The sequence below is a fragment of the Populus alba genome, chromosome 5 (genome assembly GCF_005239225.2).
Source record: "Populus alba chromosome 5, ASM523922v2, whole genome shotgun sequence".
Lineage (NCBI taxonomy): Eukaryota > Viridiplantae > Streptophyta > Magnoliopsida > Malpighiales > Salicaceae > Populus > Populus alba.
The window spans coordinates 21,594,249-21,608,308 of NC_133288.1; the positions used below are offsets into that span (position 1 = coordinate 21,594,249).

At 36.1% G+C, this 14,060-nt stretch overlaps 2 protein-coding genes and 1 pseudogene across 2 annotated transcripts; 1 reads left to right on the forward strand and 2 right to left on the reverse strand.

Moving 5' to 3' along the window:
- Positions 1-2,168: 2,168 nt before the first annotated feature.
- LOC118062268 (uncharacterized) lies at positions 2,169-3,880 on the reverse strand. Its single transcript, XM_035075997.2, has 3 exons — positions 3,657-3,880; positions 3,496-3,613; positions 2,169-3,444 (listed from the first exon to the last, which is right to left on the reverse strand). Exons 1-3 carry the CDS (start codon positions 3,878-3,880, stop codon positions 3,304-3,306), a joined length of 483 nt encoding a protein of 160 aa, XP_034931888.1. The 3' UTR covers positions 2,169-3,303.
- Positions 3,881-5,152: 1,272 nt separating this feature from the next.
- LOC118062079 (uncharacterized) lies at positions 5,153-8,174 on the reverse strand (annotated as a pseudogene).
- Positions 8,175-10,287: 2,113 nt separating this feature from the next.
- LOC118062078 (uncharacterized) lies at positions 10,288-13,398 on the forward strand. The gene is made up of 5 exons (XM_035075760.2): positions 10,288-10,834; positions 10,933-11,358; positions 11,856-12,461; positions 12,663-12,790; positions 13,018-13,398. Exons 1-5 carry the CDS (start codon positions 10,376-10,378, stop codon positions 13,019-13,021), a joined length of 1,623 nt encoding a protein of 540 aa, XP_034931651.1. The 5' UTR covers positions 10,288-10,375; the 3' UTR covers positions 13,022-13,398.
- Positions 13,399-14,060: the final 662 nt, after the last annotated feature.

The following is a 14,060-nucleotide window of genomic DNA, read 5'->3' on the forward strand; positions in this document are numbered from 1 at the left end:
ATCTTGTCACAATTTCATTTACAAATAGGAATTTTGTTATTTGGTTTCCTTCAGGGATATTCACTTAAACATCAAAGTCTTTTCACGACAACGTGGTGGTGGTGGTCGCAAGGTGGTGGTGGTGCTTGTGGTGGTGGTGAAACAAGCATTCTCTTTTTCTCGAGTAATATCTGATCCCGTGGCTTGCATCATGTTTTGAAATTTGAATCAAAGTCAAATTTGGTTAGGTGCTAGAAATTATCATGATCAAATCCCATCCTGAATGAACATATTCAGTCCATTTCTTAAAACAAATAGAAGAATTGTAACCAACAAAATCAAAGAAGTCTCCGTGTGACCGCAGAATCTGTAGAGAATAAAGTAAAAGTGCATTTATGAATATGGTTATGATTTTTTAAAAAAAAGTATTTTTCATTAGAAATGAATGTTAATAATATTTTTTTTTATTTTTAAAAAATTATTTTTGAGATAAAATTTTAAAATGATTTGAAAACATCAAAAAATCATATTAATTTAAAATAAAATAAAAAATTTTAATTTTTTTCAAAAATACTTTTCAAACACAATGCTACATCTCATCTAAATGTTTTTTTTAGTGTGGTGGATTATATTTTTTTAAAAATATTTTTTTATTTAAAAATATATTAAAATAATATTTTTATATTTTAAACATTAGCATGTCAAAACAAAACAAAAAACACTATCTTTTTTATTTTGATATTTTTTCAATCAAAACATCTTTTTTAAATGTATCTAAAAATATAAGCAACCACACTTTGGTATAGTGTTTTTTAAAATAGTTTTTAGATTGAAAATATATTAAAATATATTTTTTAAAATTTTATTTATTTTTAATATTAGTACATCAAAATCAACAGTAAAAAATATTAAAAATTATTAATGAAGTATTTTTTTAAAAAAACAAAAATAATTTTTAAAAATATTTAAAAACCATAAAAAAAGGTAATGACTAAGATCACCAACTAAGCACTCACTAAGCCAGCCTTTGCAAACGGAATCTAAGCTAGAATAAATCCACCGTAACAAGAATATGTGATCGAAGTTGCTAGATGGGAAACTTTACTGTCCAATTTCGAAAAAACGACAATGATATCAAATTAAAGAGCCCCTTCAAATTTATCAATATTCCAATTTGGTTTCTATAGTTTAAAATTTCCTAATATCAACCCTGGTGTCTTCAAATAGCTCCCATATGGTCTTTGACCATTAATCATCAAACGAAATCCAAAGCAAGGGAACTTTTTAATTTCGGTGGAAAAAAATTTTGAAATTCAATGTTAGAAAAAATGGGCTCACCATTAAGTCATTTAACGACTAGAGGCCACATCATAATTTCTTAGAAACATCGGGGTGGGTACTACAGAGACCTGAACTATAGGGACTGAAGTGGAAAGTCTTCGAGTTTATAGGAGTGAAAATGTAGTTTATGGAAAGAACATCAACGTGAATAGGCCAGGATCCTCAATTCCAGGACCGTCAATTTTAGAAAGGCAGGTGAGGGTACAAGTAGTCTGGAGTCAGTGACGTCAGCCTCGTCATGCTTCGGGATCACCCAGCTCACATGGGAACGGTGGAGAGTAAGGCTTTCATTTGAAGGCTTTTTTCATTTTTGTTTTTGAAATTATGTTATGGTGGATTTGAAAATTTATTTTTGCTGGTAAAAAATATTATATTAATATATTTTTAGTGTTTTTTTAATGATTTTAATATGTTGATTTCAAAAATATATATATATATATATATAATTATTTTAATATATTTTTAAAAACACTTTGTGTTAAAATATTAACATGCATTTAGTTTTTATTTGTAAATACAGCAGAAGTTATTTTTAAATTTTTTTTGTTTAAAAATATATTAAAATAATATATTTTATTTTAAAAATTTATATTTAACATAGACATATCAAAGCATATAAAAAATAATTTTAAACTAAAAAAATTCAAAAATCTTCAAAAACACCACACACGAGTATTTAGCTAGACAGTGTAAACTGCGTAAGCAACATTTTTCAATGGTTTTTTTTTTTTTATATATATGAAACGCAGTTTTCACCACCGCAAGAGCACTGCATATCGGCATTAAAAATAATAGTAATTCATTAATTGTTTTAATTAAAGAATGGACCATTCCCTTTTTTGGCCGGAAGCCCTAGATTACTCTATGTATAGAACACTTGCTAAATTCACCTTTTAGACTAGTGCTTGGATGGATAGAGAATGCTATTTTACAATTAAAATTGACAAGAATGGATCATAATTCATAGGTTTGCTTCGAGGGTTTGAATTTGGATACTTCAAATCTTTGATCAATGGATCGAGGCCTCGTTAGCTGTGTATTTTTATGACTATTCGTTAACATTTACTCTCACTATCACAAAAGAGTGGGGGCTCTTCCTGAATCCTATCCCTGCAACAGCTACTGGTCTAATATACAACAAAATTTTGAGTAGATTAATTCGACTTCAGCGACTTTGTTTCTCCATCCTAATCTTGTCCCGCTAGGCTGGCTAGCCCGGGGGCGGCCGAGCTTTTGGTCACATACTAATGTCCAAAGTGACTGTCGGTCGGTCGGTCATTCTACCACGGGCTCGCATTCAAGTTCCCATTGTCTTATCTACGATGTCTTTGTCTTTATCTCTTTACGGCGCACGCTGTTTTCTTTGAAATTAGGCCGATTCCCTTGATAGCGAGTTGCAGGCCTGGTTAAGATCCATAAACGAACTTGATGGGAGCAGATCCTGGATTTGGGCCAGCTCTCAAGCCACCCATGGATAGGCTCCAGCCCAATTGGGTCCATCAAAGTCATATGTGGTAGCTTATGACTAATTAATGTGCCCAAAGGATGGCCTGTAGAAAGGCTCAGTGCCGGTCCAAGTAAAGAAACTAATCTGGAAAGGGAAATGAGAGTGAGAAGAGAAAAATGGAAAAATCATGTCCATCAGAAATCAGAAGATCATTCTGCGTCCATTTCACATTAGTAAAATGAATCAAAACACTCATTAGAATTTTGAAGCCATGTATCTTCGATGTATGGCAAGCCATATCCAAGAGTTTTATCATCCATATGCCAAGCAGCATGCATGCATGCATGCAACATATGGTGAGACAGAGTCATCAGGTTTTGCATCAAGAACAGATCAAGACAATATAAAGAAGACAAGTACAAACATCCAAATGCCAAAAACTATTAGCACACACCACTTGGTTTACTTAATGAGGGCACAAATCAACCTACCTAATCTGACAAACACCAAAAAGAAAGGTACTCTCTCATCAATCATCAAGGACGTCGACAATGAGCCTTGCACATGTGTTGGCAGTCGTAGAAGCAAGGGCCTCCACAATGAAGAGGGCAATCTAACCTCATTCCTTTACACCTTCCTTTTCTCGTGCATTGTGCAAACTCTCCGAGCTTGTAGTCCTCGTTACTGAAAAAAAAAACTCTCTTCCTATGCATCCGGTGGTTGTTAACGCCTCTACTGCCTCCTCCTCCTCCTTTCCCTTTCCCGCCACACCCCCATTTATACCAACCACCGCCTCCTCCTCCCCATCCCCATCCACTCCCACCTCCCCCACCACCACCACCACCACTCCCCCCCCATCCCCATCCAAAACTGCCCCCGCCACCTCCACCCGCCTCCCCCTCCCCCACCACCACCACCACCACCTCCTCCTCCTCCTCCTCTATATTGTCCACCATACCTGTTTTTGTTGTAGTTGACAACAGCTTCAGTATTAGAAGTTTTGTTTTGACTTCCTTGTAGCTTGGCAGGATCTAAAAAAGTGACATTGACTTTGGTATGATCATCAGCAATGCTGTTCGTTCCCTCGTCACCTCTCAGCTCAACAGCTGCCATTGCTAGAAACAAGAGAACAAATAAGCTTCTCCTTTCTCGTCGGTATCTCCATCTTTAATTTTTTTAGTGCCTTCTTTCAAATTGATTTGCAATTATTTTGCATTTTCATGCCATCGCTCCATGGGTTTATATAGCACTCCCTTGACAGTTTGACAGCTAGATTTTGGACCCCACTTGATCCAGATCTCTAACTAAGTGAAGCAAATCCACCTCCAAACAATCAAGCTAGTTCTGTTGGTCCAAAGAAGAAAAAGATCGTGCCTTAAGGCTCACTTTTGTCCCCACCTAGTTAGCAAGGAATAAGATAAACTAAAACCCTGCACTCTGCATGCAGCAAACGCGCCCACCCTTGTCCACTACGATGGCATGCGTTACTGTAGTCGTTAAGATATATAGCTGTACATAGCGTGCATGTTCTTGGTCTTTGATTGGGTGTAAACTCAAGTAAACAAAGAGTGAAAATGACTATAAGAAATTCTAATCATTTGATTATTTTTTTTACAAAAAAATGGAGACTGATTGCTTGATTAGACCAAACCAACATACCAACTTGTCTCACGATACCCAATAGTGCTTTAATTAGCATGCACCGTGCTTCTGTCTATTGCTTGACAATAACGTCTGAGAATTGAAGTGTGTGAATGAAGTTGCAGTCCATAGAGAACTGGTGGTGGAGGTAGCTTGAATTTACTTGTGTATAAGGTTCCTTGCGAAGGTATACAAATTGATTGATTTCAGGGTGTTGGTACCATCATATGCTTCTATTCTAGGTGGAAAATGTTTTTTTAATAAATTGAATGTTAGGATTCAGGCTCAAGTTTTCTTGCAAGCACCCACTAGTTAATTTATTTATATTATTTCATATTCTGGTGAAGAAGAGTTTTAAAGTGATTATGCATGCTAAAATACTGAAAACAGAATGAGCTACTGCTCAAATTAATGATGACGATGATGACTGAAAAAACAAGGCAATAAGTAGAGACATAAAAGTACCTTCTCCGTTGTTATTGAAAGCTAGAACAGAGAAGGCCCATGCATTGATGTGGTTTAACACCTACTTTTCTGAAAGAAAATAAACACTCTGGTTCCTACAATATACGGATAAAATAAACACAAAGCAGATTCCAAGTCAGATTTATGAGTATTTGTTTTGAAGTTATAATAATATGCCTTTTAAATTGATTTACACTACAAGATAATGTTTTTTTAGATGGAGCTTGCATTAACATGCCATTTTTGTTACCATAGACTTTTATCCTCCAGATCAAAGCAAGAGCAGAAAAAATAAGGAATGCATTGTGGAATATAGCATAACAATTCTGCTGTTTTCAGACTGTGAAAAGGACGATTCAAATAGAATAGAAACAATCATCTCATAAAATTTGCTACAAAGTGAAACCATCTTCCTGTTGTTTAAATTATGTAGATTGCATGTGAGAAACCATACAACTCATCACTGTCAAATGTTTTAGCTCCTTGCCTCACAAAATCAAAGACGGGTCGATTTATGAAGTATCAGTACCTTCGGAAGGCTATTCTCCCTGATGGGCACTCGATTGCCCTGTGGCCCCTCCCCCCGCAATTGTGGCAGATAATCATGGGACCTATACAATCCCTGCTCATGTGGCCCACCTGATTGCATGTACGGCATATCACATCCCGATAACTGCTATTACGACCCCAGCCTCCTCTATCTGGAAAACTATTTCCCCTTGAGCATTGCCTTGCCACATGCCCAGAAATGTTGCACAAGTTGCAGACAGGCTCGTTCTGACAGTCACGTGCCATGTGGCCAGTTTTCCTGCAGTTCTTACATGCTTTATCATTTGTGCAGTCAGCAGCAAAATGCCCTGGCTTGTAGCAATTGTTGCACAGCCTCACATCTCCAGGTGAAGGCTCAGGATTTGGGCAATCTTTGGCACGATGTCCAGACCTGCCACATGCGTGGCAGATGCCCTCATTCGGACAGTTGCTTGCCCCCTACATGCCCAGGTTCCCGACAGTTCCAGCACTGCAGTTGTGTGGTGCACTCAGAAGCAACATGCCTGGAAAAAAAATTAAAGATGCAGAGCTGAAATGCTTATCCAATGTATAAGAACACGGGATCGGAGAGCGCAGAAAATTGAAGGCAGGAAGAATTATTACCCAGGAAGACCACAGTTGTTACAAACAGCAGCATTGGGGCATTCTCTTGCAAAATGACCAGCCCGCTTGCAATTATGGCACAAATTGGTTTGGCTGAAGACAACCAACAAAAATTAGAATATAAAATTACCTAAACCTAAAGTGCATGCATCTAACTAACCTCAAAAAACTCCCATCACTGTCATTCACATCCATTATAGTTATTGTTTCACAAGATTTAATTTAAACAAACAATGATTCTTACATTTTATACCATTGCAGAAAATGCCCACCAGGAATTAGACTCGGTGATGGGTGTTTTTATCTGTTTTTTTCAAGTGTTCAAACCAAATACCAATGAAACTCAACTCTTAAAACAGAATGCAGTATCCAACTGCAATAGAAGAAAGAATGCAAAGGGAACATTTTCGTCTAAGTTGCAAAAGTGTAAAAACTTTATCCAAAAATGATAAAACAGGAAACTGATTGTAACTGTCAGTTCCTTCTTGACTCTGATTTTTTTTTTTTTTTATCAAAATGATAGATGATCCTTAAGAACCAAAAATTGACACCAACATTGAGCAGAAGTAAAATGATAAAACAGGAAACTGATTGTAACTGTCAGTTCCTTCTTGACTCTGATTTTTTTTTTTTTCAAAATGATAGATGATCCTTAAGAACCAAAAATTGACACCAACATTGAGCAGAAGTAAACTTGATTTTTTTGTTTACCAATTGCATGAAAGATAGAAGGTAGAAATAACAAAAAAAAAAAAAATTAAGCCAAAAACTCCCTTGATAAGACAGTAAAAATCTTAAACAGCAGTAATGTGAGGATGTCATGAAGGAGTATATTAACAACTTTCAGAACCTTAAGAAACTAGATGCTTCATTGGCATTAAAAGGTATATTGCATTAACAACCACAGCCAACAAGGGCGGAAAAAGAAAGGAGTTTCCAGCACTCGATCATAGAGCACAATGAAAGCCTTCAAAAAGCTTACAGGACAAAGTGTCACAATGTGCTCCTTTAGCATCTAGACACACACTACTAAATCTGCTGCTTAGATGCAATAAGTTCAAAACCATCCTCCCAATGCATGTAAACTGCACACAATCTAAAGGAAGAGAAAAGAAAGAAGTTATAAAAAACCAATAACCTGAAACCACGATCACGGTCACGGTCACGGTGTGTCTCTCTCCTATAAGGACCATCACGATAGGAATTACGCTGAGATCGAAATCTGCGATCTCGGGGACTCCTACTCCTGCTACGGCTCCGACCCATACCCTGACTTCTGCTACTGCTCCTGCTACGTGAACTCATTTCTCAACCTTTTACTAATCACGTCAACCACCACAGTTTCACAAGCCCACCACCAAAATTCCACAGCTACAGCAGCTTCCCTGTGAACATTGATCACACCCAAAATTATCTGCATTCATTCACCTCATGCTCCTATTTTAACCTTCAAACAGAAACACCAATTTCCCAATACTACAACAAAATCCTCGTCCAACAACCACCACCCAAACTAAAAATTCAATACATCCAAAGCATACCATGTAAACTTAAAGAAACATTTCTTCAACCGAAACATACTCTGGACGAAGATTTATGTACCTCTTCTGGGAAAGAACTGTTCGGTCAGTTCACACTTTCAATTTGTGAACACTATGAGCATTGCATTAACTTGACCCACAAAACCCCAACCACGCAACAAATCACCCACATGTATAATTTACCTCCTATTTCGTAAATATTCAAACCAGGATTTTTTTTTTTCACAAACCCTTTCTGCAGCAATTAATCTAGTATGACGAAAACCAAAAAAAAAAATTGAATAAATAGAAGAGAACGAGAGAAACAATCTAAGAACATAAAATAGATTATCTGTAGCTAAATCAAAGATTTTCTCATGATGAAGCAACAGGCAGAAACAGACTTCGAGATTTGAATCTGAGCAATTAATGCGTTTTTGACGAGAAAATAAACATAAATGAGCAAGGGATTCAAGAAATCCAGCCCTGGTTCTTTGAATCCATAACTTGATCATTAAAAACAAAGATAAAACCCTAAAATCCGTTAAAAAATAGCTAATAAAAAAATGCAATCGAACCGGATCTTGATTTTGTATATCAAATTGGGAAAAAAATTTGAGAAAAGCATATACCAACCTTGTGGAGGTTGAAGCAGAGGGGATGGATGTTTGGCACTCACAAAATATCGTTTGCTAGTGTAATGAAACGAATTTTGTAAATACTTGCTGGAGGAGGAGGGGAACGAATCTTGTAGGGCCGGTTACGGCGTGTTTGAAACTTTAACCATGAATGGAAATGGACACGTCAACTTCAGTCGGCGTATGCGTTCAGCTGATATGTCACGAGACTCTGGTAATTTTTATTTTTTTTTCTCATCGATATAGAAAACATTGTTTGATTAGTTATATAGCTCTTGTTTTTTATACTCAACGAGCATGTGATTTCAAAAAAACTTGTGTATAATTATATTTATAAATTTTTATTTTGTAGAAATTAAAATAATATATTTTATATTTTATATAAAATATTTAAAAATATTATTTTATATATAAAAATTTATCTTATAGTAATTTTAATTATGAGCATTTTAAAAAAAAATATAATTAAAAAATATTTTTTTAAAAAAAAAACTTGTTTTGATTTTTAAATTACATTTATGAAAACCAATCATGGTAAAACTCGCTCTATAGCTAATCTTTTATCAAAGTTTAATGGTGACTTTTTTTTTTTAGAATAACGATTACGTGTAAAAAAAATTTGCATATACGTGCCCTTTTTTCAATTTTCATGTATTTTAAATATATTGTTTTTTATATAATACAAACTATATAGTAATTTTATGAACTTTTTTCTCCATTTTTTATAACAGTTAGATACCGTTTAATTATTGTATTATAATAAATAAAAAAATTAATATAATAAAGATGAATGAGATATATCTCTATGTACTTTGGTGTTTTTAAAAATATAAAATTTACTTTGAAATTATCATTGAAAATATATTTAATTTTTTAACCATATATATATGTGTTAAATTTTGAGGTCAATAAAAGTCAAGTAAAACTTTACAGAAATGTCAATAAACTCGGATTGGATAGAAAGGGGCATATATATAATTATGAGGGGTAAATTGGTTATTTTTGTTACAGCTGCAAACCTAGAAGCCACGAAAATAGCTTGTAAAGCCTTCATCTTCTCCCAAAATTTTAAGGAAATCATCTTTAAGTGAGATTGAGTTGGTATTTGAGAGAAAGCATATTGAGGGCTTTGACAGTTATATCTCCATTCTACACTGTTGGATTGGGCTGCCCTTTGGGTTGTGTATGCTACATTCTAGCAAGAGAGATTTGCAATACCAGGCTCTCTTTAAGAGATATGGCACGTGGAGCATTTATGGATAAAACACATTTCTGTACAATCGTGGTCGCCGAACGTCTTCTTCTCTGTCAACCGTTGGATGGAGATGTAATTTTGATAAGTTGCTCGTTTAAATATTTTTGAAGCCTGAACAGTGAAAATCGAAAACAAACACTCTAGCCATAAATTGTTCTTCCTGGACAATACATCTCTAATTTTTAAAGTCAATTTGGTTCTATTACAATACTTTCCTGACACGAAAGATTAATTATGTATGGATTAAACAAGTTGGATGCATGTAGTAGAATGAAATATCTAAAAATAAAAAGTATACTTGGCATTGTAAAAAATAATTGATAAATGTTAAGTGGTGACTTGAAAGATTGATAATGTGTATGTGTTATGATAAGTGTACTATGAAAAAAAAATTTACATTGAAATTTCTAATATATCATAAAAAATATATGGAAAAACAGGGTTATTACAACTTACCTAAACTTGAAATACTGATTAAAGATGTGATCAAGTTAAGTTTTACATATAAAAAAAGGAGATAACATGATGTAATTCAATTAAAAATTAGAGATGGTTTTTTGTCCTGTTAAAATTCATCGATTTTTTTAAAAAATATCATATCATATTATTTTTTAAATTAAATTAACCTAAATCAATCGGGCTGATATGTAGCCGAGTTTTGTCTGAAGTCGATTCGAGGATTAGGTTATCCATGCTTCATCTCGCTCCTCAATCGAAGTCATGTATCAATATTTTTCACAAAGTAATCTGCCCAACGTTTTCGGAGAAACTACGTCGTTTCCTGAGACAAATATCAAAGTCCAATTGAAAGTTGATACACCCGACTACAGAGGATAACCCCAGCATCATCTAGGGTTTAATGCACTTCACACGACACTTTAGGGCTTTGCACAAATCAGTTTAGCCTTGGCTCTTCATTCAAACTCTTCTAAAAAAAATGGGGAAGAAGAAATTCATCGACAAGAAAAAAGCCGCAACTTTCCAATTATTCGCACGCGATTCCTCCGATCCCAATTTCGACGGCACTGACCGAGTTTTCGTGCGAGTCGATAACAATCCCTACACAGTAGAAAGCCTCTTGCCCGGCAACAAAATCTCCAGCAACAGCCACTTCGATGACGATCCTAATTCAATTTTCGCCGACGCGCCGGATGATATGGAGGATGGAGACAATGGTAGCTTTGGTAATTCCGCGAACTTTGGAGGCGTTTTTTTTGGTGAGTCATCCTCGGAGCCTTTCCCAGAGGATGTCAGGAGGGAGATTTTGGAATTAGGGTTTCCCGATGATGGTTATAATTATTTACTTCACTTGAGAGAGATTAAAAGTACCGTTAATGGCTCGGGTTTTTTTCAAAATCCTAAAGCCAGGCTTAATCAGCTTCCTCATGATGTTAAGGTTAGTCAAGGTTTTGATTTTATTAACTCGTTAATTTTACTGTTCCGTGTTACTGTGGTGAGAATGATAATGCTTGTGATTTTTGTGGTTTGTGTTAGGCTTATGATGCATCGAGACTAAAAGTGTCGGAATTGAAAAGTGAGGACAGGAATGATAAGTCGATTTACCATGTAGCTTCGAAGAGTGTTGGCGTTAGGGTTCAGAAAGCTGTTGATCCTGAAGTAGCGGCATTGCTGGATGACAGTGATTTGTCGCGGTTTGATTCCGATGTTGAGGACTTGGAGGAGGATTTTGTTGTTCGTGCGAATCTTCCTGAGGGAGAGGATGATGTGGATGCTGGTGATTTGGTTGAGGGATCAAAGGTGATTAACGAAGGGATCAATGAATATGTTAACTATGGTCGAGAAAATGTAGTGGATCGCAGTGGGGTAGAGAAAGCAATCAATGCTCCAGTGGAGGTAAGAGGTGATTTTGGAGATGAAAAGCAGCGAGTTCGTCGTCCTTTGGATGAACAATTTGATTTGGTGAGACTCTTCTTGCTGAGTAGTTTATTTCTAATCATGTTTTTCATTTTTATCTTGACTCGATCTTTTTTAAATCTAATTTTCAAGCACGTAGTTCATAAAATTATATTCTGTTTTATGCTATATGTGTGCAATGCCAGAGTGACATCAAATCGTAATTGTTTGACCTGTTATTTTTTAAATATCATTTGGGATATCATTCTTTTGAGATTGGCATGACCATATTAATCACATGGATTTGATTGGAGGCATGTAATCTAGACATGGTGCTATTTTAGTTAAATTTTTGTGACCGTTTCATCTAGTCAGTTATCTATGCCTTGAGCAAGTATTTAGGCACCCCTGGTGTAGGTGAAGCTTCTTGCACATTTATTTGTGGTCCATAGCTAAATTGTAAGTATGTCCGGGTGGCGTGCATGCACCTAGAGTACTGAATAATTCATCACATTTATAAGATTCCTTTGTCTCATAAGATATCTCTATTTTGCACATTCCAGCTTGAAAGTCAAGAATATGGCACTGATGATGAAGGTGATGAATATGATGGTTACATAGCTGAAGAAGATGAATTTCTAGCAGGCAAGCTTAAACATGCCCTTAATGATCATGCAGTCAATGACCTGGAACTTGATGAAAAATATGAGGTTCCTGCAGATTTATTGCATGGAAATGATAGACCAAAAGACAAAGAACTATTAGAATCGGCAGCTGCTGTCATTCGCCGCTGTAGAGAATATGGGAAGAAGTATGAAAATGAGGATGAAGATAAAGAGGTTATTATTGAAGAGGAAAGTAGTGATGAGTCAGAAAAGTGGGATTGTGAGACTATTGTCTCAACATATTCAAATCTTGATAACCACCCTGCTAAAATTGGAGCTCCAGAAACTGCTAGAAAAAAGATGTTGTCCAAAGCTGTTATTGGGGCTTTAAATGCTTCCAGTCATGTTATTGCCCTTGGAGGAAAAGAAAAGCTTCCTGTAGACTTTTTGCCTCGCAGAAAACCTGCTGCAGAAAAGGTCAAGGGTGCGCCTAGCTTACAAGTGGAGCAGCAAAAGAGGAAGCAACATGGCCAGGAGACAAAGGACGAGAAGAAAGAACGAAAGGTTTATATTTGTTGTTCCTTTCAGCATTTCCTTTGTGTCTTTGTCTTTGACATGCAATGCATAGACCCACAGGATAACGCCTGAAGAAACAATTTGCTTATCCAAAAAAACATGTTTGGCACTTTCAAAAATTATACTTTGGTTCATATGCAACTGCCTATGTTTTGAACTTTGATTATGACATTGAGATTGTGCAAGCAGACTGCTGTAAAGGAGGAAAAGCGTGAAGCTCGACGCGTGAAAAAGGAGATAAAGGGGCTCTACCAGTGTGAAGCACAGCGTGCTCAGAAAGCTGCTGCTGTAGCAGGCCCATCTTCCATTCATCTTGTGTAAGTATACTGATTATTGATTTTGCTTCTATCAATTGAAATGCTTACAGTACTTACATATATGATGATAATGGCTACAGTAATCATATTTATTTGTGATGTTGTTTGAAGTACAGGCTAAACTCTGATGTGAGATTGCATATCAGTCGTAATCTCTTCATTTCTCTGATATGGAAATGTTGAGTTACTTGATGCTAATGTGGCTTTTGCTCCCTCTGATGCAACAGGTAATTTGCCATTAGGTCATTGCTCAAGACAACAGGATCGTGTAGGAGGATATCAGCATTGTTTGAAAACCATCCAGGGGGGAACATTTGTAACTTGAGAAGGTGCCATATACTTGGTTTTCTAAGGGGAACATTTTTAACAAGAAAAGGTTCTGTATACTTCATCCTCAGTTCCCCATGGAACATTTTTTTGATGTGTTTTTGTTATGAAGTTTATTTTCAATGTCATACCTTGGGTAAAATTGTCTAGGTTTTTGGAAGACACTTTTAGGTGGACTTACGATGACTTACAAAGCCATGGCTACCGTTTTGTTGGAAAACATGTATTTAATCACCTGTTTTCTCTGTCATTAATATCATATATCATGCCATGATTTAAGATGTCTGTATTGTATGGTAATCTGCTTTGAAAAGCATCTCAGCAGAGTATCAATGTGAAATCCATGGATGATTTATCTTGAATGTAACGGTACAACTGCCAGACCTGAAAGTGAGTTGAAAAGAGAAATGTAGAGGCAAGAGCCAGTGTACAGCCAGAAAAACGAGATGGGATGGCTGTATCTAAGCTAAACAGATACTGTAGCCATTCATCCATTTGCTCCACTTATTTAAATTATTTGAAGTATATTTATCATCAAATTATAGCATGATCATCAAAAGAAGCAAAGCCAGAATACTTTAGCTTCCTGAAAGAGAATTTAAACAAGAAGCACAGCATTGCTACTCTGCGTGGGGAATGGGAGCATAATCGCCGCCACCAGATCTAGGTGCAGGATCCCAGATGCTGTAGTCTTCTACCACATCTGGTGGATGAATCTCGGTGTGTTGTTCAACTCCTTCCTCCTGATGATCGTCGAATGGATAGGAGAAAAGGGAGGCTGACGATGATACTTGAGCTGGAGGCCATGCTGATGATGGTTCTGTTGCTACCACGGGCATCAATGTCATCAAAACCATCACTATCATGCATGAAATATGCACAACCGACCTTCCATTTAAGGTCGTCGTGTGCTTCATAAATTTACCTTTCTAACCTGTGTTTC